Below are 26091 nucleotides of genomic sequence, written 5' to 3'. Positions count from 1 at the left end.
ATATTGAAATGCTGTAACGTTATCTTCTTATATGGAAGAAAACACGCCAAAGCTCCAAAAAGCACATTTATCATTAAATTAAGATGGCATATTATATTATTAGATGGCAGAGTATTTTCATATTTCAGTGAACTATTGTAAAAACGAACTTTATAGTACTGAAATTATTTTATCCCTAACTGTTTTTATCAGATGGCACTTAAAGCCTTAAGTAAGTTCATAATGTCTACTGGTAAATGTATTTTCAAAAGTAGTTCAATCTACAAAATAATGGTTTTGTATAATGTTTATTCACAGAAAAGTGCAATGGTGCACATACAGCAGATGCCAAAACAACAGTTTGTGTAATGTTAAACTCAGCATTTAACAACAATCTCTGCACTTTATAAAGGCAAAATTTAACCAATTTTCTGATCTCTTAGCAAATATATATTACATATCCTAACTATATACTATATTGCATAATCTGTCATTTAAGTATTTTACTTTATTTATTTTATTTACTTTTCATAATCCTCAAACAAAAGCTTATATATTTAACATTATTCGTCTCAAAGTTAGTGGCAGTGGTTATTTATGCAATTAAATTATTGTAAAGTATAGGCTGTGATACAACTGAAAGTGAAAGGGTGCTTTTTCTCAAACCACATGATATAGAGCAAATGACCCCTAGCTGCTGTGTTACTTCCCTCTTATTATGAAAAAAAGCTTAGCAGGCAGTTAAACCTCACAGTGAAAACATAACAAATAGATGTTAGCGGTTCTTTGCTGGTGTGTACTGAACTGATATTTATTTGACAGGACAAACTGACACATTTGATGAAGGGGTTGTCAGAGAGGTAGATCTATTAACTGGGTGCATATTTAAAAAATTTGGATGTGTGTATTGATGTATAAATAATTAAAGGAATAGTTCACTTTAAAAATTAATTATGTCATACATTACTTATCTTCCTGTCATTTTAAATCACTGTCACATGCCAAATGTAAATAATATACTCATATCACATAGGGTTTTAGAGCTTTGTTGAGGCGCAGTGAATATAATCTTTAAAGGGATAGTTCATCCAAAAATGAAAAATCTGTCATCATGTACTCACCCTCAGGTTGTTTCAAACCTGTATACATTTCTTTGTTCCAATGAACACAGAGAAAGATATTTGGAGGAATGTTAGCAATATTCAGTTCTGGGACATCATCCACTACCATAATAGGAAAAAATATTGTCTTTTTTTGTTCTGTTGAACACATTATGAGATCATTTGAAGAATTTAGGAAAACAAAGAGTTCTTGGGCACCTTTGACTAATTCTTCCTACTACTACAGTCAATAATGTCCCAGAACTGAAAATTACTAACATTCTTCCAAATATCTTTCTTTGTGTTCATCGGAACAAAGTAATCTATACAGGTATGAAATTACATGAGCGTGAGTAAACGATGACAGAATTTTCATTCTATCCCTTTTAATTTTTAAATCTTTACCACATGGCTACAGATTATAGTACAGAAAGTGAATTACTGTATGATTTTTATGGTGCGGTTTTTCAGGACTGTCAACTACTGCAAACATTTTCTTTTGTGTTCTACAGAAGAAAGACAAGATTTTGCAATTAGTATAGGATGACATTTGTCATTTGTGGGTGAACTATCCCTTTAAATCAATAATCAGTATTGTGGTTTGTGCCTGGTATCGACTGCAAGTAGACTATACGAAACCAAACAACAATCATGTACACCAATATTATATTTCACGCCCATAAATGCTGTATTTGCATAAAAATAGACAGGTCAGGTAGACAGACAAGGCAGGGCAGCGGTAAAATAAAAGACCCCCAACCCACCCCCAATGACTTCATAGATGCGGGTCAGCTTTGATTCGCTGTTACCTGGTAACGCGGTCCGCCTAACCGATTGGCTGACTCGCGGGTCAAGGAAACGGGAAGCACGCAGGTTGCGTGCCGTGTACTTGAGTAATTTCTGGGGAGGGTTAGAGACATCTGCTGCTGTTGCGGACCGAGAGTATTTCACAAACGCGTGGCATTTACGACAGGAGGAGCGCGCTGACACATCGCTGAATATTTGCGCGTACATTTCGAGACTCGCCCTATTGACTTCATAAATGGGGTGCTTCTTTTCCAAAAAACCGAGGAGAAAATCTCCTGAAAAGGACAGTGTCTTGCCCGCTGGGGACGAGAGCGCTACGGGCAGTGACCTACCCGAAACTAACAACACTGCGCTCGGCAGCAACAGCAACCAAGAGGCTCCAAAGCAATACAGCTGGGACAAACGAGAAAAGGTACATGAGCTGCATTTTAAGACCCACATACATCCAGAACATGATATGCTATATGCACAAATATCACTTCTTTTCAGGTTAGGCTTGAACCAACGTAAACGTAGCGAACTGTAATGACATATGTGTTAGCTGAAATCACCATGTTAAAGCCCCGTACTAGCCGAGGTGCGTGTAATGTAGTTACGACATGCGTAGCGAGGGGTTCGGCCCTTCTTGGTCAGTGTTTATTCCTAAATTACCAGCCACTGTTGCTTTCGATAGCCAACGATCTCTCACATGCTATGGTAAATTATAGACACAGCTTATTATCGGCTTAAAGTCAGTGCACGTAACTTGTTTGCTTGTCCAGATAACGCTGCGGTAGGGATTAGCAAAGAAATGTGTCGACATCAATGTATGACTGTATATATCAGAGGAAGGGAGTGAGGGAGTGTCTGTCTGCTCATACTATCGAAAGCTTTGAGATGTCCGGATGTATGAATGTATGGTGCCTGGTCAAGGCTTTGGAGTTCAAATTGGAAGCCAGAATAGGAATGGGACAAGTCAAACAGCTTTTATTAGGGTGCGTTTACACTTGGCGTTAACATGCGATCTCGGTGATCCGAACAAGCAGATCGGATCTTCAGACAATCAGGACACAGCGCGTTTACACTTGTCAACAAGTGGCTTCCACATCTGGATAACTAATCGGATCTCTATAGTTTCCCGCCCATTATTTTAATAAGCCTGCAATTTAAAAATAGCCCCGGTGCGGGGAGATTTCACACAACACGTATAACGGGGAGGATGAGCATGTTACAGATTTGATACGTAGCCATGTTGAACTCGAGGCAGCGGTGGGAAGTAAACAGCGGTTAAAACGATTAATGATCTTATGTCGTCTTTACACAGCAAAGGCGGCACAGATACCGAATCTGAAGCGGCTTAAAACCACGAAAATGAGTATTTACACAGAGCGTTAATGTAGCTCTAAAGCGGCATAAATGCATTTACACAGGAATTAAAATAATGCGAAATAATGCTGAACATAACCACAAAAACACAGAGCGTTAATGCAGCTCTAAAGCGGCATAAATGCATTTACACAGGAATTAAAATAATGCGAAATAATGCTGAACATAACCACAAAAGCACAGTTCTAACAATATGCTGATGAAATAATATCTTAAATTAAACAATATAAACTCAAAATATATATATACTGACACTAATAATAACAATGCATACTTTAGGATAAAAGCAATAATAGGCTATAAATGCAACATTTTAAATGATTTTCCTAGCTAACAAACACTCTTTGGGCACCGCACCGCATATTAACTCGCCTGTGTAAAGACGCCTTTATATGTGAAAGTATAAGCAGAGGACGTTTGTAAAATGACACAAGCTTTTGTACTTGAGCGGTGGCGGGTTTCACTAGCGCGCACACACAGACTCTAACGGTGTTTTTAAACACATCATTTGTTTATTCATGTCACAGACACATAAAATAATCACATAAGTAGGCCGAAGTTCCTATGATCAAAAGCGACTTACATCGTTCTCGTCTATTTGGGTTGGTTCGGCTGAAAGTGACAGCGCGTCGTTTCTTTGGTCTGCGCCCTAAATAGCGTGTTTACTGACATCAGCTATTAGCAACACTATACAATCTTGTTTCTGTGTGTAAATGATATACGGTGTATTCAGAGCTCCGTTTCAAGCTGCCCGTCTGCCGCTTAATCTGTCTTCCGGGGACGGTACTTTCGAGTCAGATCTGTGGGCGTGGCTTGTTGGTTTTGACTAAATCTTTGGTGTTTCAAGTCTTACGAAACCTTTACCCTAACCCACACCCCAACCCTAACCTTACTCTAACCATCTAAACTACCTATGATTGTTAAAATTGATGAAAAAACACGTTTGGGTGATGACGTCAGACTCGAAACACCAACGATTTAGTGAGAGCCGTACGAGACACAAGCGGCAGCAGCCCTCGAGGAACCGGAGAGTTGATTACGCCGTATAGGCTACAGTAAACACACACACGTATGTTAGAAACAAGCTGGTTTAGTGTTGCCATTCGTGTCTGTGACATGAAAATAAACAAATGATGCGTTTTAAGCTGGCGCTGTGTGTGCGAGTCAACGCCATTCATGGCAGTCACAAATGCAGTGATACAGCTGAAATGGTCAAGTAAAACATCTCGTGTGATTTGACATAAATCCTCTGTAGGTTAAAGTATCCATGATAATTTCGTGGGAAAATGAACGACTGTGCAACGTTCGGGAGCAAGAGTAACTTTCCGCTGCATTTTTCAGCTGCTCCGCAGTCTGACAGGTTTCGGACAGACGAGAGAATAATGATAGCGGGTGGGGTTTTCTGTGAAATTGTACCGGTAAATGTAGATAAACTGTCTGGATTGCGTTTACATTACACTGAGATCCGATCACAATGCGTCCTCGACTACCTCTGGATCAGGACACGCTGATCGGATGACATGACCGATCAGAAGCGCGTTTACACTTGTCATTTCAATGTGTATGTGGACAACATCCAGATACAGGTCGCATGTTAATGCCAAGTGTAAACGCACCCTTAGTTTCGATCATATTGACTTGGCAGTATTGTCCTTGATAGTATCTGATCTGACGGATTAGAAGCTTGTTTTGTCTTACTACCGCATTTTGTCAACACTGGGGTGATGTGATGGTAGGCTGATCATTCCCAAATGTCTCATTTGTTCCCTGGATGGCAGGGGTAACTAGTCAAGTCTAGAGAGACTGCATGAGGATGGATGCTGTACTGTGTGTACTCCAACGTACATTAAATAAAAAAGTGACTAAACATATTTTGAAGAGATAATATATTAAGCCTGTGAATAAGTATCTGGCACAATGCTTACTGGCCCTAGTCAAAAGGTTCCACCCCCAAATCATTTGGGTCGCTAGATGTGACCCCAGGTGCTTTTTTAAGTCTATAGGTTTTAGCATCTTCTATTCAAATAACTGTGAAGTATCCTTTGAGTGTCCATTGCTTAAATGGTGGGGGATAAGTTACCCCCCCCCAGTTTTAATAGTTAGGGTTAAAGTTTACAACACACCTTACACCTCTAGAATTTTTCAAAAAAAGGAAATGTTATGAATAAAACCTCTAATAGAGAGGACATCCTGTTTTAAAACTGTGAAATCAGAGACCAAAAATAGCGTCAGCTGCTTTGATACAATGCAAATTGTAAAAGTGCTATGAAAAATAAACTTGACTTGATTTCTAAAGTTCTTAATTTATTAACTTTTCTCTAATGTTGGCGTGTTTTTTAATGCAGGTTGATCCCAAGGACTTCATGCTGACAGGCCTCAAGAATGAAACCGTGGGTCGATTACCAGGCAAACTCAACGGCCAGCAGTTTGTCATTCAGGACTGTGAGAATTGTAACATCTATGTTTTTGACCATTCGGCAACTATAACCATCGATGACTGTGTGAACTGCCGCATAGTGTTAGGCCCTGTCAAAGGCAGCGTATTCTTCAGAGACTGCAAGGAAATCAAGTGTGTGGTGGCTTGCCAGCAGTTCCGCACCAGAGACTGCAAGAAAATGGACATCTTTCTGTGCTGCGCCACCCAGCCCATCATCGAGTCGTCTACGGGCATGAAGTTTGGCTGTTTCCAGTACTACTACCCTGAGCTGGCTTTCCACTTTAAAGACGCAGGCCTCAGCATTTTCAACAACAACTGGAGCAATATTCACGATTTTACACCTGTCTCTGGAGAGACCAACTGGAGTCTCCTGCCCGAGGATGCTTCTGTCTTGGAGCATGTGCCTCTACCGGATTCTGAATCTGAATTCAAGTCTGTGAGAATCTCTACTGAAGCAAGCCGTAGCATTGTTCCCTTGACCAAAGGAGGCCGGCGTAAAGAGAGCGAAGAGTCCTGCCTGTTTGTGTTCTTTGCTGGAGACTACACCACGGCAAATGCCCGCAAGCTTATTGATGAGGTTAGAGCTGGTTTCATAAAGTTTGCTGGTAGAATTTTGTGGTGCCACAATGGGTGCTTATCCACAGACTACAAGACGTGGTAGTTCGATTATTATGAATGGGGAAAAATGCTGAATATGCTCTGTCTTCCAGTTAAAAGAGCCAATCCAGTACCTCAGAGATGACGTATTTTTGTAGGCTAACCTGGAAGTAAGTGCCGTGGTGGTCCCCTCGACCCGAAAGCCTATGAAATTTTCCCATAGACTTTTGGAAGATCACAAAAAATATGCTCTGTGATTAACAACGGTTTATGATGTTTACACGTTTTGTCTATCAAGATAATCTTTACAAATGAACACCACATTTGTTACTTTTGAAGCCGAAATACAATCGCCAGAAGTAAAAAGCTAGCACAAGGCTATAAACAGACTAACACAAAAAATGTGTTCCCTGGTAAGTAATTACTCCGTGAATGAATCTGCATCTACGTTTTAAGAGATTTGTGCCAATGTTGCATTATTTGTGAAATTGATATGCGCGATGACGTTTTACGTCCCTGCCAAAGGAAGTAGTCACTTTTAGCAACTTGTTAGCAACCGCCGTTGTTAAGACACAATAAGGCTTCAAAAAAATCACAAGCGGGTTATTATTGGTGTGTTTAATGTCATAGATTAAAACGTGAACATATTCAGAGGTTTTGTTTACCACAGACCTTATTTCGGGTGATTTACCAAAACCCCATTCAAAAAACCCATAGACTTTGGAGCGATGGAACCGGAAGTCCTAAACTGCTAACTCGCTTTTGGGTTTTGCATACAAAAATACGTCATCTCTGAGCGTTCCTATTGCTAAAGAGTAACGATTTTCTGAAAGAGGGGCTCATATATTCACATACTGACCAACTTGCCGCATGCACTAAAACCTTAAAAAAGTGTTTTGTAGCATAATTTGAGTTTAAAGGTCCAGTAAATTAAATCTAGCAGCAAGGTTGCAAATTGCAACCAACCGCTCACTCCACCCCTCCCCCTCCCGTTCAATACACTACGACGGCTGACAGAACATGGCGAATTATATGCAAGGGGACCCGCGTTGTATGTAGATAGAAATAGCTCATTCTAAGGTAATAAAAACATAACGCTTCATTGTGTAAGCTTTTTATACACCTCTGAAGACATAGTTATATTATATTGCATTTATGTCAATAGATCCTCCCAAAAATTACACACTGGACCTTTAAGAAACATAATTTACGGTACAATTGGCCAAGTTTAATATTTGGTTGGCAATATATAATTGTGACCCTAACAAGTGATTTTGAAGATATTGGTCTTCCCCCATTTAAATTCGTAGAATTTGGTCTTGTATGACAGCGGCTCATTTGTTAAAGGGATAGTTCACCCAAAAATGAAAATTCTGTCATTTACTCACTCTCATGTTGTTCCAAACCTGTATACATTTCTTTGTTCTGCTAAAAACAAAGGAAGATATTTGGAAGAATGTCAGTAACCAAACAGATCTCATCCCCTATTGACTCCCATAGTATTTGTTTTCCCTAATACGGTAGTAATGGGATGAGATCTGTATGGTTATTGACATTCTTCCCAATACATTTCTCTGTGTTCAGCAGAAGAAAGAAATTTTCACAGGTTTGGAACAACCTGAGGGTGAGTAAATGATGACAGAATTTTCATTTTGGTGTGAACTGTCACTTTAAGCAATGAATTTATTCATGTTACGAGCTTGAAATTTGTGAAGCAGGAAGAATGGCATCACCTTTCTAAAGAAAGGCTTGCCACAGTAGAGGCTTTTAGTTGGTATGCCACCAGTTTAATTTCTAATGGAATAATGTTGTTTATAGCAATTTGTTGTTTAGCATTTGCCATGCTAATTGGGAAATGAAATTGGCTTTCTTCAGTTACTCTGCCTATATAAATAGAAAAACGGAAATGGGTTATTCCTACTTCAGTTTTTAACTCTTATTCTTCTTTTACTAATGGGCATGTGGCCAAAAAATGGATTGATTTTGGTTATTAATAAAGTATGTGTAAAAACAGGCTGCATATTGGTTTTGTAATATATGTTTAGTCCAGTGGTTCTCAGACTTGTAAGGCCCCCTTTGTGTAATCCCCCCAAGAGAGTTTGAGAACCACTGGTTTAGTTTATTACTTCAATAAGTTATCTAAATAAAAATAGGTTTTGGGAACCCCTGTTCCTTTGGCTGTAAACAAAAAAGGAAGGCTAAAGCTTTGCTTTACATTGATAATCCGCAGTAAAATTATTTTAGGCATAGTCAACAAATGCTTTTTGGGTTACCATGAATTACTCTGTGACAGGAATCAGCATTTATATATAATGGTTACTGTGTTATTTTTCCTTTTAGTTCTAAACAAAACACAAAAATCCAAGTCCACCCACTTCCAATAGTTAGCAAGTATATGGATAACTAAGCTAATTTACCAATCCTTTACATTAAAGAGTAAATATTTCGTGATTTTTAAGGTCCTACTTTGGTTTATGGAGTGTCCAACAACAAGTTTACGTACATACACGGTGTAAAAACACTTTCATTTTCTAATAATAGGCAATAATTATTACCTCACTTCTTGACTGACTCTCAAATGATTCGGTCGGCGATTCATATGTCTAATCCCCTCCTTTCTGTCAGCCTACTCTTATCTGACTGGTCAGATGGTCTACTCTGCTGCGACTGGTCTACCATGTGCAGTGTCGCAAATGGAACGTAGACGGGCATTACACAGAGTGACGCAATTCTAACCCGGAACTGAAATTAGAACGACAGACGACTCGTTCGCGTGATTCAGAGACAACACCTTTTTCCCCAAGGCCCAAGCCAGTAACTTTGTTATTCTTTCACGTTCGGCTTTACAACTTGGCAGACTGCTTACATTCACAAAAAGCAACATTACACACTGCATGAAATTTAAGGACATTGTAATAATTACTCTTTAACAAAATATTCTCTGTATCCACCATCTAACAGGCAACTTCAAAAGATATGGTCCTCATTCAAACCAAAGAGGTTTCCATGCGCCCTGAAGATGTGAACCGAGTGTTCCAGAATAGCGCTGAAGGCCTCACTGAGTGGATCACCAAAGGTGCCATAATGCAATATAATTTATAAGGTCACACACAAAATCCCATTTGTAGGTATTAATCTACATCAGTGGTTCTCAAACTGGGAGCCGTGGCCCTCTGGGGGGCCCCAAGATGGATCCAGGGGGCCACAGATTTTTTGGCATTTTATGAAATATAGAAATTTATCATAGATTTTATGCAATCAAACATCAGAAAAATGACACCACCAACCAAAAGAATTGAGGTTCCAGCATTGTATAACTGAATGTTTTTGGTTTAATTAAAATTCTAAGTTTAAGATTATACGTCTTTATATGGGGGGCCGCAAAGCGATGCACTTAACACAAAGGGGGCCTTACAACGAAAAAGTTTGAGAACCACTGATCTACATGTTCTGATCCGTATTCCTGCAGGATCTGTGGTAGCCCTTGAGCTAAATGGAGATGGCGTGGTGGAGGCATGCCGAGCCATGGCTGACGAAATGTTCAATGGGACTAAGGTAAACTCAACAGGAAGTTGTTTATTTCACAAGTCTGTTTGTTGAGGATGTGCTCAGATCAGCATACATTTTTTCTGCTGCTTTCTTGCAGGTGTTTGTTTCTGAGAGCAAAAGTACGTCCTCGCATGACGTTGACAACTTTTTCAACTTTGCTGACATGCAGATGGGACTTTGAAACTGAGGGTCATCTCACCTTGATGTGGGTTTCTATTTGTATATTTTGTAATTTCAGTGTTGTGAATTGGAATTACTTTTAGTAAGGCATAACACTGATGGCAAGCCAGAGTTCTCTAAATAGTTTGAGGGGTTACAACCACTCTTTACTTTTCCATACAATTTGTATTTTTCTGTGTGACGAATATTTTTTTCTATTTTCATAATGTTATAATGGCATGTAATCAATCAGGTCATTTGAATGAAACCAGGAAGGCAAGTGCCTTTAGATGGAGAATCAGCTCCAACAGAACTGGAATGTTGGAGTCTAATCAAACATTGGCTGTGGACACTTTTGTCATTTATGCTGAAAACCGTACAATTGATTATAAAGATATTTATTGAATTGTTTTATGAATGTATAGGAAATAGAGTTTTACCTTGATTTGTTTGTATCCATGTCTCCATTACATATCTGTATAACTGATTAATGTATACCGGATAGATGTAAAATTTGTTATAGTTGTTGTATAATGTTGTAAATGTCACATGCCAGAAAACATTAATTGTCCTGAATTAGATTTTGTATCTACAGTATATTAATGTGTTAGATTAGGTTGCACGTAGTCATGTATTTCATTTTGTTATAATAGCATGACTTTGACCAACCTTTTGTGTTCGATATGTAATGTTTTTGTTTCAGTATTTTTTTATTATAAACCCACAAATGACACTCAAAAGAATTTAAATAGAAACCGATACATTTACTTATCAAATTGAAATGAACATTCTACAGGAGATTTAGTTGTACACTTCTATTTTTGTAGAAATGTTTTTTGCTGTGACCAAATTTGTACTTTTAAGATAACCACAGTGTACTTTTTATTTGTGAGAGACAATTTTTTTAGAATTTAATCTAAGCTGTGATTTGTCAATACATTCATTTGTTCAAAAATGTAGTCTCATGCCTCATTTTTCACCAAGCTAAATTACAGGAATCTGGAAAACAAATGTATTAAGAAAATCAAGTGCATACTGCAACTGTTCATACAAAATATCTGATTTTTTTCCCCTGCTTTTTTTGTTGGACGTAACATTATGATTTATCTATTGCCATGCGTCCTGAATATTAACGTATTGGCCCTCCAAAGTAGCAATTGGGGACATTTAACTTTCCCTGGATAGAAATATGCTAAATAGTCTCAGTTAGTAGAGCCATGAACTGGGCGGAGTTTAGGACCCAGCGGTCGGCCAGCACAATAGTGCTCTTGTGTCGTGGAGAGAGGGTGATTGCTGCTTATGGGATATTGACAGTGGGACAGAAAAGAAAAAAATAAGGAAAATACTTTTGCTCTGTTTATTTCACCGTTGCTGATTTGAAGACAGCCTTGCGAAGCCCATTGCGTTGTGTGATCGTCCGGTAACAGCGGATTTTTTGGATACGAGGTAAGGGTGCAGCGCGAACAATACTGCTCGTGTCTCCACATAGGGCTCAGTGTTCCAGTTATCCAGGCAGTGAGGCCTGCTGCTTTCTACAGATCATTTATGACTGGGATTTCAGCGTCCGGAAAACCGACACGTTATTAGCGATACCAATACATTGCGTTTAAGTTTTACGTTTGGGTTATTACGGGAGTGGAAGTGATTGTAGTCACTGTAAAGTATTCGTCATGTAGGGCGGCTCGAGTTTGGCGCCAAGGCCGTCAAGAATCCCTCAAGCGTTCAGCAATGGAGGACACCACCACCTAATGCTCACACAACGTTAGCTATTGTACGTTACACCGACCATTATTTTGTGTGCTCCGATATTTATTTGGTTCTGTGAACTTGGATAACTTAAAAGTTCACCCAGCATGGTCTGGATAAATTGCATGGGCATGAATGTACATTTGTGCATGTTAACTTTGTTAAGTAAATCCTCATAACAGTGTACAAAGGATTGCTAAATATATTTCTCTTCGTTGCATCAGGCTTTCGGTTTACAGAGGGAGGGGGTGATAGTTGTTTAGAAAGTGTTGTTTTATGTCTTGTGGTAGTTGCATCCACAAACTTATTTGTCCCCGATACATGTGTATACACGTTGAGCATTATTGAATGGGCATTAAAGCGAGATGAGAGATAAGACGTTAAATTTGAAAAATATAAAGTGTTATGTACTGTCGAATGTTAAAAACTGGCACACTACAAAAATTCATGTAATTCAGATGCGAGTTGCACCCGCAGTGCAACAGAAAGTTTGGAGCGGAAGTACAGTTGATGGAATGCGGGAATGCCCTCCCCGAGCTTCCGTCCTCCCTCTCTGGTTCCCGCGAAATCCCTGACCGTAGACTTTAACCCACAGCATGGTTTTTATCGAGAGTCATTTTCATTTAACATAATGCAAATATTTAAGAAGATGCATCAAACAAAGCAGATTACAAAACAAGATAGAAAACACGCGTGTGTAAATGGGGAGGTTTGCTGGAACACCCACTGTGAGATGGGTTGTGGGGTGAAATGGCTCTCAACAGTCGATGATCTGCTAGGGGGTGTGGGGTGGTCGTTCTGGGCAGAGCATTGTGCTTTATCGTGGCACCATAGGGGTGGGGGTTGGTTTCCATGGTTGTCATTTTGTCTTGCCATTTTGGACCACAAAGCAAGGCGAGCCTGTGATCAACAGAACAGGTTTTCTCCTTTCCACAACTTTCTTTTAAAACAGCCTCTGCCTGGTCAAATCTCTATTACATCATTTGCCATTCTCACTTCTAAAATGCAGGCTAGCAGATCCTTCGCACTCATTATTAATAATGCTTCTTTTAAAATCATCCAGACTGTGTGTGTGAAGTAGTTTGTGCGTCAGAAGCAGATGTCCGCATGTCTGTTGCTGTCACAAATGTGGCTTTAGTTCCATGTCAAAAGTCCTTCAGGTAGCGGGTGAAGATGCATGTATTTTGGTTACGTAGTCTGACGTTACAGAAACCGGTGGTCATAGTCTGCACTTAATTCATTGAAACGGGCTCAAGTTGATCGATTTGATCTTATGGAGAACTTGTTTTTATATATATACAGATCTATAATTGTGCTATTAACGGGGTAGTTTACTCATAAACGAAAATTATACCAAAATTGCACGACTTTGTTCTGCAAAACACTCAAGCTATTTAAAAAAAAACGTTAGTACAGAAACACAGTTTGGCATCCGTTGACTTCTGGATGGACACAACTACTTCTCAAACATTTCTCAAAATATCTTCTTTTGTGTTCCGCTGGTAATAAAAGACATGAGGATATATGGATGACTGATTTTTTTGGGGGGTGAACTGTCCCTTTAAATTATGCTAATAAATCTATAATATCACAAAACATCAAATATTAGAAAGGTTAAAGTGAATTCACTTGGTAATAATAATGAAAATGATTGTTGATTAAAGCTGTTTACACCTAATATTAACATCTCAGGTGACCGTGAACAATTTATTTTACAAATGCTCAGCTTATATACAATGATGGCATTTATGCCTGGTTGTAATGTTTTAAATGCAGCTTCTGTAACCACTTTCAGGCAGATTTCAAGGAGCGGATCTCTAATTTTGAGACCACTTGCGTATTAATGTAGCACAAAAGCACACTGTTGTTCTTATATAGCTGTATTTACTTAAGATGTGGGTGCTTGTTACTGCCTGTCTATTTATTTTACTGAGCCTATGCTGAATACTCCTCATATTGTTTTTATTATTGTGAATGTAGGTCATTATGTGTAGGAGCACACTTTTAACTTTGTTCAAGCTTTTTTATTACACTCGCTGCTTCAGCTGCAGTCTCTGGACTCTAGGGGGTCTGGCTTGACGCCTCCACTACATCCTGTATACCAAACCCTTACATAATACTGTATCTTTTATGTCAGAATCGGGCGGTTTCTCCTGTGGGCTGAAATTATAGCTGTGTAATGCAAGCTTCATTTCTTTTCTTATAAGGTGTTGTTAGGATTGATATGCAGACAGTAAAATTGCTGGAAAACCTTTGGGTTCCTGTTTTTGTGTGGGTGTATTAAGTGACCATGCCTCCGCTTTTAATTCACTGTGGTACATGCTGCCAAGTAGGCAAATTCCATCTCAACTCTTCTTGTGCCGTTTCCAGTCTGTAGTATTTATAGTGTCAGTACTGGAACACTGATGCTTATATTGAAACAACTGATGTGTCAGACTATCACAAAAATGTCCAACTCCGTGATAACAATGACCGCATGTAAAATAAATTGTATTTATTGTTTTAATGTTCATATTCATAACTGCTAGGTGGTACTGTCCAAGTTTGCCTTTCATCAACAAACATTAAGGTTTTATGATAGGTCCCAGAATCCTTTATGCACAATTAGGGATGCACCGATACCATTTTTTAAAGACCGAGTACGAGTACCGATATTTTTTTTCTGGTACTCGCCAATACCTATAACCGATGCCTGTATAATGTACAATAATGTTAATAAACCAGTATCTTACTGGTACATTTTCTTCTTTTGTTTTTAGGTCTACTTAAATTTAAGTACTATTTTTTTAATCAAGTTCTATTTTTTATGATAGCACAATTTTACTAGCACATTTACTTCATTACATTTTACTAGCACATTTACTTCAGTTTACTAAAGTAAACAATACTCTCTGTGGTCAAATTATAAAAAATGTAAGGGGGGTGATGTGGTAAAATGTGAGTGTGTTATAACTTGTTCAAGTCAACCGGACTTTTATTTTGACGGGACGCTGCAAAGAGCGGTTCAGTACACGCAACCGCACCACTCTTTCACACACGGTAACGTAAAACAAGCAGAATACATATTTAAACAGTATCTGAATATTTCGTTAACTGTTACGTTAGCTGTTCAGCGCTAATTTCTTGTTAGGAAATGCCTGGATTCCTAGATTCCGTCCGCGTTTTCCGCATTGCGGAAATCATAGGGTTCCATGTATGTCACGTGAGGTATCGGTCTTTGGTATCGGCGTGTCATTACGAGTACGAGTACATGAGCTTGGTGCATCCCCTAACTAATGGAGGTAGTTTTTATCTTTTTCTAAGTAAAAATTAAATCTGAAATGTCATTACTTTCAGGAGCCTTGCTAGTAAACTGCGCTAAAAGTGTGTCTGGGCATATTTTTATATATGTGGGATGGGTTGGCTGCAATTGCTCCAAGCGAGACAGGTTAATATTTATTTAAGGAGGCCACTCTCGGGTATTAAGGCAAAATAAATCGCAGCCTTTTCTGTGCAGACTGTTTCATAGACCCTTTACTGACTGACCATCTCACTTTTTTATTTACAGCTTGTTCCCCATGTGTGTTTCTTTGTTTTCCAGGCATGAGCAGGCAGCAGAAGAAGCACGGCAGATGAATACAGTAGCATGCGCTTTAAATTTATGGTGAGTAGAAACTGCTGAACAACAGGAACCGTTTAAACCGCCTCAAACCGTGTCTACACCGGAAGACAATAGAACGTATTAGTACCCATTATAATTTTAAATTTTGTCCACACTGGATGCGGCACGGCGCGACAATCCCATTAGAACAAGCCGCGTGTCGTGTTGTGTCGCATCCGGTGTAGACACTGTGTTACAGTACAGTACTCCACCACTACCACATTAAAGTGAATTGTCAAATGTATTTCTGTTGGATACACTTAGTACTATACATGTTAAAGGTCCAATGTATAATATTTAGGAGGATCTACTGACAGAAATGCAATATAATATACATAACTATGTCTTCAGAGGAGGTTTTTAGCGTTATGAAGCACTAAGTTTTTATTACCTTAGAATGAGCTATTTCTATCTACATACACCACAGGTCCCATTGCATGGAATTCATCATGTTGTTTCTACAGTAGCCCTAAATGGACAAACTGCGCTACAGAGCGCATTTCGTAAATACGTCTTTCGGCAAAGAAGCAAAAACGTGACGACCTTAAAGGAAAAGTTCATATTGTTAGGTTTTACTCACCCACATGAAGTTCAATATGTTTTAAGACCTCCTGGCGTCTTCGGAACACAAATAAAGATATTTTAGGGACATCCGAGAGATTTCCAGGCCTCCTCATAGACATCTTGGTTATAGTTGTTGTCAAGGTCCAGAAAAGAACTAAAGACAATTTTAATGGGTCCATCCACTCTTAGTGGCTCAATTGAAATTTTTTTGACCCAACGACAATATTTTATGTGCGAACAAACCAAAATAACGACTTTAATCGATATCTCCTCTTTCTTGTCAGTCGTTCATGAGAGCACTTCGACGCATGCACATTCGGTTTGTACAAAAAAGTGTCTTCCTCAATATCGAAATCATCAGACATTTTGCGAAGATCAGCTTATATACAGCGTGCGTCTGCTTTTAAACACAGAGTTGCGCTTCCTGGTTGTCAGTCAGAACGCCGGCGTTTGCCCCCACCAAATGCGCATGCGTCGAAGTGCTCTTGTGAACGCGCACCATAGACTGACAAGACAGAGGAGAAATTATCGGTTAATCAGTTTGTTTTACTACATTTTTACTACTTTTTTAAAGTATTCTCGTCGCTTCAAAAAATTTCAATTGAGCCACTATGAACGGATGGACCAATTTAATGTCTTTAGTACTTTTCTGGAGCTTGACAACAACTATAACCATGATGTCTATGAGGAGGCCTGGAAATCTCTCGGATTTAACCTAAAATATCTATTTGTGTTCCGAAAACACCAGGAGGTCTTAAAACATGTTGAACGTCATGTGGGTGAGTAAAAAAGAACACAATTTTGATTTTGAGATTTTCCTTTAAGAGTGACAGTGGTTACAAACTCTCTCACCATGTCTACACCGGACGCGGCGCAATGCGACAAAAGACAATAGAACGCATTAAAACCCATTATAATTAAACATTTTGTCCACACTGGATGCGGTGCGACGCGACAATCCCATTAGAACAAGCCACATGTTGCATCGCATAGTGCCGCATCCGGTGCAGACATGGTGTCTCTCTGCCTCCCTAAACTCACATTTTCGGCCAGAAGGAGAAAACTCAAGATAAACCAAATTAAAAAGGGTTTTTGTCATTATTTTTCCAAGTCAATAGATAGAAGTACCTCTCAGGGGGTACTTCAAATAAATTATTTAGGTCAAAGAGGTTTGGCTGACAAAAATGTTTGAAAGCCCCTTGTCTAAAGTGTATATTAAACCCTCATTGCTTGGAACTGCATCTTCTAGTGGGCAAGTTAAAGGATGCTTTTATCTGTCATTGCAGGATACGTCAGGATGAAACGACTCAGGGCTTCAAGCAGCAGTGACAGTTCAGACAATGAGAGTAAGTACAACTGAGCCATACTGAAATCTTCCTGAATTGAGTTGTCATGCAACCATACATGGAGCATTAATAGAGTAGTACAGAATACTGTTTGACTTCTTTCTCCCACTGTGTTGGAAAGGTCCCTCAACGTCCTTCTCATCTAACAAGTATGGGAGCAAACCGGGCACCCCCGCCTCTGCTCAGAAGAAACCGGCAGAGGTATGAACAGAAAATTGTATTTGTATCACCTTGTATTTGCCCTGATCATAACGTCAGTAGCTAAAGTGATGTGTGGACCTTCTCTCTACGCAGGTGTTCAGAAAAGACCTGATCAGTGCCATGAAGCTGCCAGACTCTCATCATGTGTCTCCAGAGGATTATTACCTGCTGGCTGACACCTGGAAGCAGGAATGGGAAAAAGGCGTGCAGGTGACCGCCAGTCCGGATACCATCCCTCAATCGTCTGTGAGGTATGATGTTCGCTTCCATTTTTATTTACCCACAATGCCATTCACCTGCGAATGGTTGTTTTTATACGGTCGTAAAAACGTGGGTGGTTTGGATAGAAGTTACAAATGAAAAAGTACCATGGTTTTACGATAGATGAGACCACTTATATGTGATCTTACTGTGTTTTCTAGAGTAATAACAGAGAAGCCAAAGGAAATCCTTTTCACCAAACCAAGGAAGTATATTCAGTGCTGGAGTCAGGACTCTACGGAGACGGGCTACGTCAACATCAAGGAGCTGGCAGAGGCTATGTGCAAATACGATCTTGATGATATGGATCTATACTGGCTCCAGCAGCTCAATGCAGAACTTGGGCAGATGGGTAAGCCAGTAAAAAAGACCATGTTCAGTTTGATGAGGTCGATCTTATAAAAACCCAACATAATCTTCATAGTATGATTTGTTTCTTTTAGGTGATGGGCCGGTGGATGAGTTGACAGTGGAGCGGGTGATGGAGGCCCTGGAGAGGCAGTGCCATGATAACATGAACCACGCCATTGAGACAGAGGAGGGCTTGGGAATAGAGTACGATGAGGATGTTATATGTGATGTGTGTCGCTCGCCTGACAGCGAGGAAGGCAATGACATGGTCTTCTGTGACAAATGCAACATTTGTGTACACCAGGTGAGACACTAAAGACTGGTTTGTACTAAGAATGAGGCCAAACTTGTTTTTTCCAGACAGAGTAACAAAGAACAAAGTCAACGTTTGCATACGTGCAGCGTTGTTTTAAAATGGACTCATTAAATGAAGGAAATCACAAACGCTTTTGTTTGCAAACGGGCAAAATCACCAGACTTTATTACATTCAGTCACCATTTGGAGTGAAACTAAAACAATTCTGTTTGCTCGGCAAGTAGTGAAACTTTAAGAAAACAACCGAAGACACACCTTTTCCAAATACACTTGACTAATACCTAACTTTTAACTGTTTAACACTGCTAATGATTTCTTATTATTAATAATAATAAAAACGTTTTATGCCATTCTCTACTTCCTTAGTTTCATTAATAATCCTTCTTGTAAACAATCCTCCTTGGGTTTGTTTTTTATGCTTTTTTTGTTGGCTCATGTATACCCAAATATTCTTTTTAACATTTTGGATAATGTTGGTACTCAGACAACGTTGGCCCCATTTACTTCATTATATTAGATTAGATTCAATTTATTGTCATTGCACATGTACAAGTACAAGGCAACGAAATGTGACCTCTGCATTTAACCCATCCAGAGAGTAGTGAACACACATACCCCCGGAGCAGTGGGCAGCTATCACTGCAGCGCCCAGGGAGCAAGTAGGGGTAAGGTGCCTTGCTCAAGGGCACCTCAGTTGTAACCCGCCGACCCTGGGAATCGAACCGGCAACCTTCTGGTCATTAGTCCGACTCTCTAACCATTAGGCCACAACTGGTGCACGCAAAGCAAAAGCAAAAATTTTTCAGAATATATATTTTTGTGTTCCACGGAAGAAAGAGTCACACACAGGTTTTGAACAAAATAAGGGTAAATAAATCATGACAGCGTTGTTATTTTTGGGTGAACTATCCTTTTCAAGTCATGGAAATGTTATGGAGGTTTCTACATATTTTAACTACAAGATTCCTTGGAGGCAAAACGTTAAATGCTTTCTGTTTTCTTTGGATAAAACCATCTGCTAAATGAATAAATGATTATTCATATAAAGTAAGCTTAATATTGCCATCAGTTAATACAATTTTAAAAAATTGTCTGAATGTTTAATCAAAAACAGGAAGTTCTGAACGGGTGGATGCTTTTTGTCTAACTGTATCCTGTATGCTTTTGAAATCACATTTTTGTAATAACGCTCTGAGCCCTGAAATTAAAAAACTCGTATTTTTTTATTCTGTTTTAGGCTTGCTATGGCATTGTAAAAGTGCCAGTTGGAAACTGGCTGTGCAGGACATGTGTGCTTGGCATCACTCCTCAGTGCCTTCTGTGTCCCAAAAGAGGGGGTGCCATGAAGGCCACCAGGGCGGGCACCAAATGGGCTCATGTGAGCTGTGCACTCTGGATACCTGAAGTAAGTTGTGTCACAAGCTAAATGGAATCACAGCAACACTATATTTTAGCATTTACGCCCTTGAATGTGTTGGTATATTTATCATTGTAACTTTAGAAAGTCACAAAGTTCATTTCAGAACAAGCTGTTTTTGCAGTTTAATCTTCCTGGATTTGGGAAAAAACCCAATGTCACTTTTTTTTTAAAGTTGTGTTTCGCTTAAAATTTTACTGCTTCTTTATGAAGTTTAACATGCTGAATACAAAAATCACATACATTTTTTTTTACCATTGACTGTACTCAAAAAAGCAAAAAAATATTTTCACACATTTATTCATTTCAGTATTATTACTCATAAACAGAAATTACAAGGTACTTGCATAACACTGAGTTCAAAACAACATAAGTTACTCAAATGAGTAGTCCAAAACTTCAGAAGTGTACATTTGATCGTTTTTGTCTTTTATGACTAATAAGGGCTTTTCACACTTGAAATCGTTAATCCCGTGTTATTCTTAACCCCAGGTAAACAGAATCCTGGGTTGTCTGTTTCACACTGCTTATAATTTACCAGGGGTTAAGAGATAACCCTGGGTATTCATAACCTGATGTTTCACACTGTACATCACTAAACCCTGGGTTAACATTCTTATTTGCATATTTGCGGTGTCAACAGTCATGATTGGATAAATACTGCAGCGTCAAACTGACTGAATAAAAATAGTGTGTGGTCCCTTTAAATAACCGAATACCTCGTTCCGCATCCGGGAAAAGATGACGCCTAGCAAATTCTTTTTTAGCTGTTTTAAGCTTCCAAGACATTACTTGCTCAAATAAATAAAAAACTCCAAGGATTGTTTACACACCGCACAGAATTTCTGTGACTGTGCACATCTTGTGAAATGAGGTAAATTTAAAATTACAAGTGTGAAACATTCGTTTACCCGGGGTTAAAAGCGGGCTTTAGAATGAAGATAACCCGGGGTTAATCGCAGTTTAAAAAGGCCTATACTGTCCTTACGAACCAGGTTCCAGACGTAGTCACCCATCATCGCTTCATCCCCCCTTCCTGTGCTACAGAAATTTCTAGAATTTTCTGACAGTGACAATTTGAAAATCTTTTTTTTAATTTGTAAAAAAAGTTTTTGTTTACACGAAAACATTGATGCTACATGAAAATAAATATTACCACAATAATTAGCACCACAGAATTGTACAAGAACTATAAAAAGGTCGGGCGAAAAAAATGTGTTACACTGTGTAAATTATTTTTGCTCCAGGTAAAATTAGGGTTTTTATGATCCCTTTAATGTTGTTTGTATGTATTTATTTACATTTCTATCAAAGTAAATACATTTAAATATTTGTGTGTGTGTGTTTAGGTGAGCATCGCATGTCCAGAAAGGATGGAACCCATCACCAAAGTGTCACACATTCCACCCAGTCGCTGGTCACTCATCTGTAGTGTCTGTAAAATCAAGACAGGAGCCTGCATTCAGGTAACACCGGAGAGCAAAAAAAAACAGTGGTTCTGTATTCTAGAATGTATGTTATTAATATTTTTAACACTCACCTTCCAGTGCTCGGTTAAAAACTGCACCATCCCTTTCCACGTCACTTGCGCTTTCGAGCACAATCTGGAGATGAAGACCATCCTGGATGAAGGTGACGAAGTCAAGTTTAAATCCTACTGCCTGAAGCACAGCAAACCCAAAGCCGGAGAACCGGGCTTGAGTCCGGCCCGACACAAACCCCCAACCGAGACTGAGAAACTGGGCCTGAGGGCTCAGAAGCTCCAAGAGCTAGAGGAGGAGTTTTACACGCTTGCGCATCCTGAAGAAGTGGCCCAGGATCTGGGGCTCCCTCTTCACCTTCTGGACTTCATCTTTCAGTACTGGAAGCTGAAGAGGAAAAGCAACTTCAACAAGGCTTTGCTGCCACCTAAAGACGATAATGAAAATCTTCTGCTGCAGCCGCAGGAGGACAGCATCCACACACGCATGCGCATGTTCATGCATCTGCGCCAGGACCTGGAGCGGGTGGGTACTCCTGGTGTTGGCATGAATAAGATTTTACGTGTTGTGTTTGGGAAAACTATTCCTTTTGTCCCTACAAAACAAATTGGTCACTTCAAAATATTTACCGTGATTTAATGAAATGAAAAATATATTATTCAAAATTGCTTGAAAAATGTAATTCATCAGAATACAAGATGTGCATAATTTTGTCAGTGCATAAATAAGCTTTTTTTGCTGCCAGTTGTAGATATGGCATTTACCAACAAAGGCTTACAGGGCAATGCCAACCAGCTAAACCTTGATATTCTTAGTTTCTACACTGAGTGGCTAAAATCATAAAAAACTATACAACTGGGGGTGTAAGCTTATCTACTAAGTTCAGTCACCACTTCTGTGTCTGAACCCTCAATCAGATTCAGTTTAGTTGACCAACTTTTTGGCAAACATATCGATGTGACTGAAACTTTGTATTACTAATGAAAGGAATTGTAATTTTGTCATCATTTAATCACCCTGTTGTCATATTAAACTTGTGTGATTTTCTTTCTTCTGCAAAACACAAAAGAAGATCATTTGAAAAATGTTGGTAACCAAAAACCATTGGTCCCCATTGACTTGTGGACACAAAACCAATGCAAGTCAATGGGGACCAACTGTTTTCTGTTACTAACCAACTGTTTTCTGTTTATCAGTTACTAACAGGTAAACTCATGCCTTCACAGTGAATGTTTTCTGGTTGGTTGGGAAGCATATCCAAGTTATAAATCGCTTATTTTTTATGTTGCCTTCATAAAAGATAACTATTGCAAAAAGATGGCTTTATTGGGCAACAAAAATAGTCGAAACTGCGTACATATGCAGTGTAAATATTATAATATGGTGCTGTGTCAGCTGAAATGTACGTTCCACAGATGCGGGAAGTGTAATGCATGCTTACAGATCTGATCTTTATGCCTGTGTTGTTTTATCAGGTGAGGAACTTGTGCTACATGGTGAGTCGAAGAGAAAAACTGAAGTTGTCTCAAAGTAAAGCTCAGGAGCAGATCTTCAATCTTCACGTCAAGCTCATCAACCAAGAGTTGTCTGCAGGTAACGCTTTCCTGATATTTTTTGGAAACACAAATGATATGATTAAGTGATGATAAATGAAATGCTGATGAGTGCGGGACTGCTGAGTAATTTCTTCGGTTTTCATTGACAGGGCTTCCAGTTTCTGGTTGTTTAGAGAACCTCTTAATCCACCCTCCTCCCAGGTTAACCTTAAAACTCAAAATGCCCAAAGTGTCGCTTGGAAATGGCAAAACCAGCACCAAATCTGGCAACGGACCTTTGTGCCCAGATAACAGTGGTAATGTGTATGACCTCAGTGATGGAGGCATCGGTCAGGGAAAGCCTCAGCTCCATCAAGGTCGGGCCCGGACGGAGGAGCGCGTTAACGGTCTCATCCCTAATTCCATCTACATTCGAAGAGACGGCGGCACTCCCCCCTTGGCCGTGAAGCAAACGGGCAAACCCCTGGCGCTGCACGCGGCCCTCCACGGTCAGGCATCCAATGAGAAAGCTAAACCCGAACAGGAGAAATCCCGTCAACCGAAATCCAATGGCATTATTGAGAAGCCTGTACGTCAAAGAGACAGTTCCTGCCAGGTGGCCACCGAACAGGAAACGGGTACTGACATTCCAGAGAAAGTTCAAGCAGGTGGCTTCCACAAAACCGCCCTGGAGCACTTCAGTAGATCCTTAAAAGAGGCCACTGTCAGTTTAGTACGGACTGAGGACCTCCGGGCTTTCGAAAAGAACGCACGCAAGTCCTCCGGCTTCACCAAACCTGTTTCGGGTGAGCGGCCACTAGGGGGCAGCAGAGCGTACCAGGAGACCGATGGTTACTGCCCAGACGCAGAGCTCAGTGACTCTGAGCCCGAGGCTAAGAGACGGTCCCGGCAGGGAGGGCGAGTGCAAAACCAGAGGAGTCCTGCTGGGGATTACGTCAAATCATCCGGACGAACAAAACTGTCGTTTGGCTCTAGGACATCAGTGCAAAGGTGACAATCTTCAAAAGCAAAAGCTCAAACCCACTGCCACAAATTACCGTAAATACTCCGGTAATCAGAACTGTCGGACTCGCCCTCTGGAAAATAGGTCTCCTCTGTTGAGGATCAGGCGGTAGTCACTGGAAAGAGGCGTTACAGAACCAGACCTCAGCCTTCCTGTGTGAGCCGTGTAGAATCACTTCTCACTGAAAAGAAGTGCCAAACAATTCTCTCTGGTCGATTGGCACAGACTCGTGTGTTTTCACGATGGGTCTGTCTTTTTTCATAATGGGTATCACTGCTGCCAAACCATAGTGTATCGGTAAAGAACACCATATAAACTTGGTCTTGTACTGTAGGTTTTATGTAATACATAATGACTTAAAAAAATAATGAACCTCAGTTTTTAGACTGTACATAGTAGTTTGTGTTAAGATGTGGAATCTGTTGAGATGATTTCCACGCGATGAAACCTACTTTCTTACCGATATGGTTATGCAAATAAATAAAGACTTAAGAACTCTGGGACAAATGTTTGTTCTGAGTATCTGAGTTTGGCTGTCAATTCATTTGTCTATTTTATCTCCCTTTCTGCCGTTTTCTCTCGTTTTTTGCTTTGTTGCATTGCCAGTTTTTAATGTGAGGATTAGTCATCTTTGCTGCTTTTTTACAGAAAGTGTTTCAATTCAATTTTCACTTTATTTTTGGAATTTCTTCCAAAACTTCTCTCACGTCCCACAGCGTTTACTGTCTTACAATAATTCGCATCAATGTAAAAAAGACACCACAATACCTACACATACACGTCCAACTGCAATTTCCATTTCCTAAATCGTAAGGTCTACTTAGATCCCCAATTCTGATTTATTCATTTTATTGACTGATAAACAAAGGATTTCCGTAGTCTTTTCATTCTCAGCATGTGATACTCAAAGTCTTCTATTTGATGGCAGGGACAGGGACAACATTTTTTATTTGAAAATGTTTATCTGCAGTCTGGGGCAGTTTAAAATATTTAATCGCTATTAATTTGATGATTTTGTAATTAATGCATTTATGTCAGAGAAAACAGCATTCTTAAAATAAATGTTAAGATTTGGTGGATGATGCGGTAACACTTTACAATAAGGTGCTATTAGTTAACATAGTAAATGCATTAGCTAACAATAAATAATTTAGTTTTTCAGCATTTATTAATTCTTTTTAATGTTATAGTTCATGTTAATACAATTATTAAAGATAGTTCAGGGTGCATTAACTAATGTTAAACGGTGACAACATTTGATTTAAAAAAATTATTAAATGCTGAAATTAACAGGAATTATTATTAATAAATGCTATAGAAGTATTGTTCATTATGTTAGCTAATGCATAAACTAATTGTTAACAAATAGCACCTTATTGTAAAGTGTTAGCCATGATGCTAGCTTAAATTTATGCAGCAAGTTCACAAAAACATATTAGGCTACTCAAACGACAAATATGTGGAAATGCTAAATATAATGATACCCTTTTTAAACATTAATTTACAGAGGCAGTCATCCATCGCCATATGTTAATATTATCAACAAAACGTTATTTGTTGAGCTTTGATAATAAATACAATTTCACCATAAAGATGACTGCTTTGTTTAAATACCCTGTCAGGGTTTCATTTATTAATAAATGACTTGTTAATTGTATCATTTGTCAGTAATCCGGTGCTGTATGATGTGCATTCGCACGCATACAGAACGAATCACATCAGATTGAATAAACGCATAAACAATGTTATTTGATCACAGGCATCAAAGCTTTTATTATGACAGCCCAGAGTTTTAAAGAGAAAGTGGCAGTCTAATTTCTTTACTTGGAATTCTATTATTTTAATAATCAGTGTGCGTTTTACTCCAATCCATTTTTATGTCTTTTGGCAGCACAAGAAATGGTCTGTTAATTGGACCTGTAATGAAGTGAAGTTTTACAACCATGTCATGCATTGCAGTGTTTAGCTCAGGAGAAATTGACCTTATTTTGGCCTTAAAGACTACTCAAGTGTTAACATGACCTGCCAAAGTAGCCAAATAAAGTGGTATAGTTTTCAGTAAAACCAGCTTTGTACTTTTTAAAACATGTTCTCTATACAGTTTTTCCAGTTACATTTTTTATTGATATTGTTAGCTTATTTCGTATCCGAATCCTAAAGGAAGTGCTACTTTCATCTGTATGTGCACTCACATCAAACAGATTCATCAATCTGTC

The 26091-nt window shown here is 39.1% G+C and overlaps 2 protein-coding genes across 2 annotated transcripts; both read left to right on the top strand.

Moving 5' to 3' along the window:
• Window positions 1–1903: 1903 nt before the first annotated feature.
• Window positions 1904–10940, top strand: rp2 (RP2 activator of ARL3 GTPase). Its single transcript, XM_057338939.1, has 5 exons — window positions 1904–2298; window positions 5597–6265; window positions 9247–9361; window positions 9755–9840; window positions 9932–10940. The coding sequence occupies exons 1-5, from the start codon at window positions 2122–2124 to the stop codon at window positions 10013–10015; spliced, it is 1131 nt and encodes a 376-aa protein (XP_057194922.1). The 5' UTR covers window positions 1904–2121; the 3' UTR covers window positions 10016–10940.
• Window positions 10941–11236: 296 nt separating this feature from the next.
• Window positions 11237–25807, top strand: jade3 (jade family PHD finger 3). Its single transcript, XM_057338711.1, has 12 exons — window positions 11237–11439; window positions 15320–15382; window positions 17230–17289; window positions 17411–17490; window positions 17584–17741; window positions 17913–18103; window positions 18195–18406; window positions 19656–19823; window positions 21185–21301; window positions 21383–21841; window positions 22792–22909; window positions 23022–25807. The coding sequence occupies exons 3-12, from the start codon at window positions 17241–17243 to the stop codon at window positions 23864–23866; spliced, it is 2397 nt and encodes a 798-aa protein (XP_057194694.1). The 5' UTR covers window positions 11237–11439; window positions 15320–15382; window positions 17230–17240; the 3' UTR covers window positions 23867–25807.
• The last annotated feature ends 284 nt before the right edge of the window (window positions 25808–26091 follow it).

This window comes from Triplophysa rosa, linkage group LG7, assembly GCF_024868665.1.
Source record: "Triplophysa rosa linkage group LG7, Trosa_1v2, whole genome shotgun sequence".
Taxonomy (NCBI): domain Eukaryota; kingdom Metazoa; phylum Chordata; class Actinopteri; order Cypriniformes; family Nemacheilidae; genus Triplophysa; species Triplophysa rosa.
Note: the sequence above shows the minus strand (reverse complement) of the source record. Positions and strands in the feature narration are given on the sequence as shown.

Coding starts and splice junctions, on each gene's coding strand:
- rp2 (XM_057338939.1), top strand. CDS start 2,122: ATGGGGTGCTTCTTTTCCAAAAAACCGAGGAGAAAATCTCCTGAAAAG. Junction 2,299..5,596: donor GCTGGGACAAACGAGAAAAG/GTACATGAGCTG, acceptor TTTTTAATGCAG/GTTGATCCCAAGGACTTCAT. Junction 9,841..9,931: donor AAATGTTCAATGGGACTAAG/GTAAACTCAACA, acceptor GCTTTCTTGCAG/GTGTTTGTTTCTGAGAGCAA.
- jade3 (XM_057338711.1), top strand. CDS start 17,241: ATGAAACGACTCAGGGCTTCAAGCAGCAGTGACAGTTCAGACAATGAG. Junction 18,104..18,194: donor TGCAGAACTTGGGCAGATGG/GTAAGCCAGTAA, acceptor TGTTTCTTTTAG/GTGATGGGCCGGTGGATGAG. Junction 18,407..19,655: donor GCAACATTTGTGTACACCAG/GTGAGACACTAA, acceptor ATTCTGTTTTAG/GCTTGCTATGGCATTGTAAA.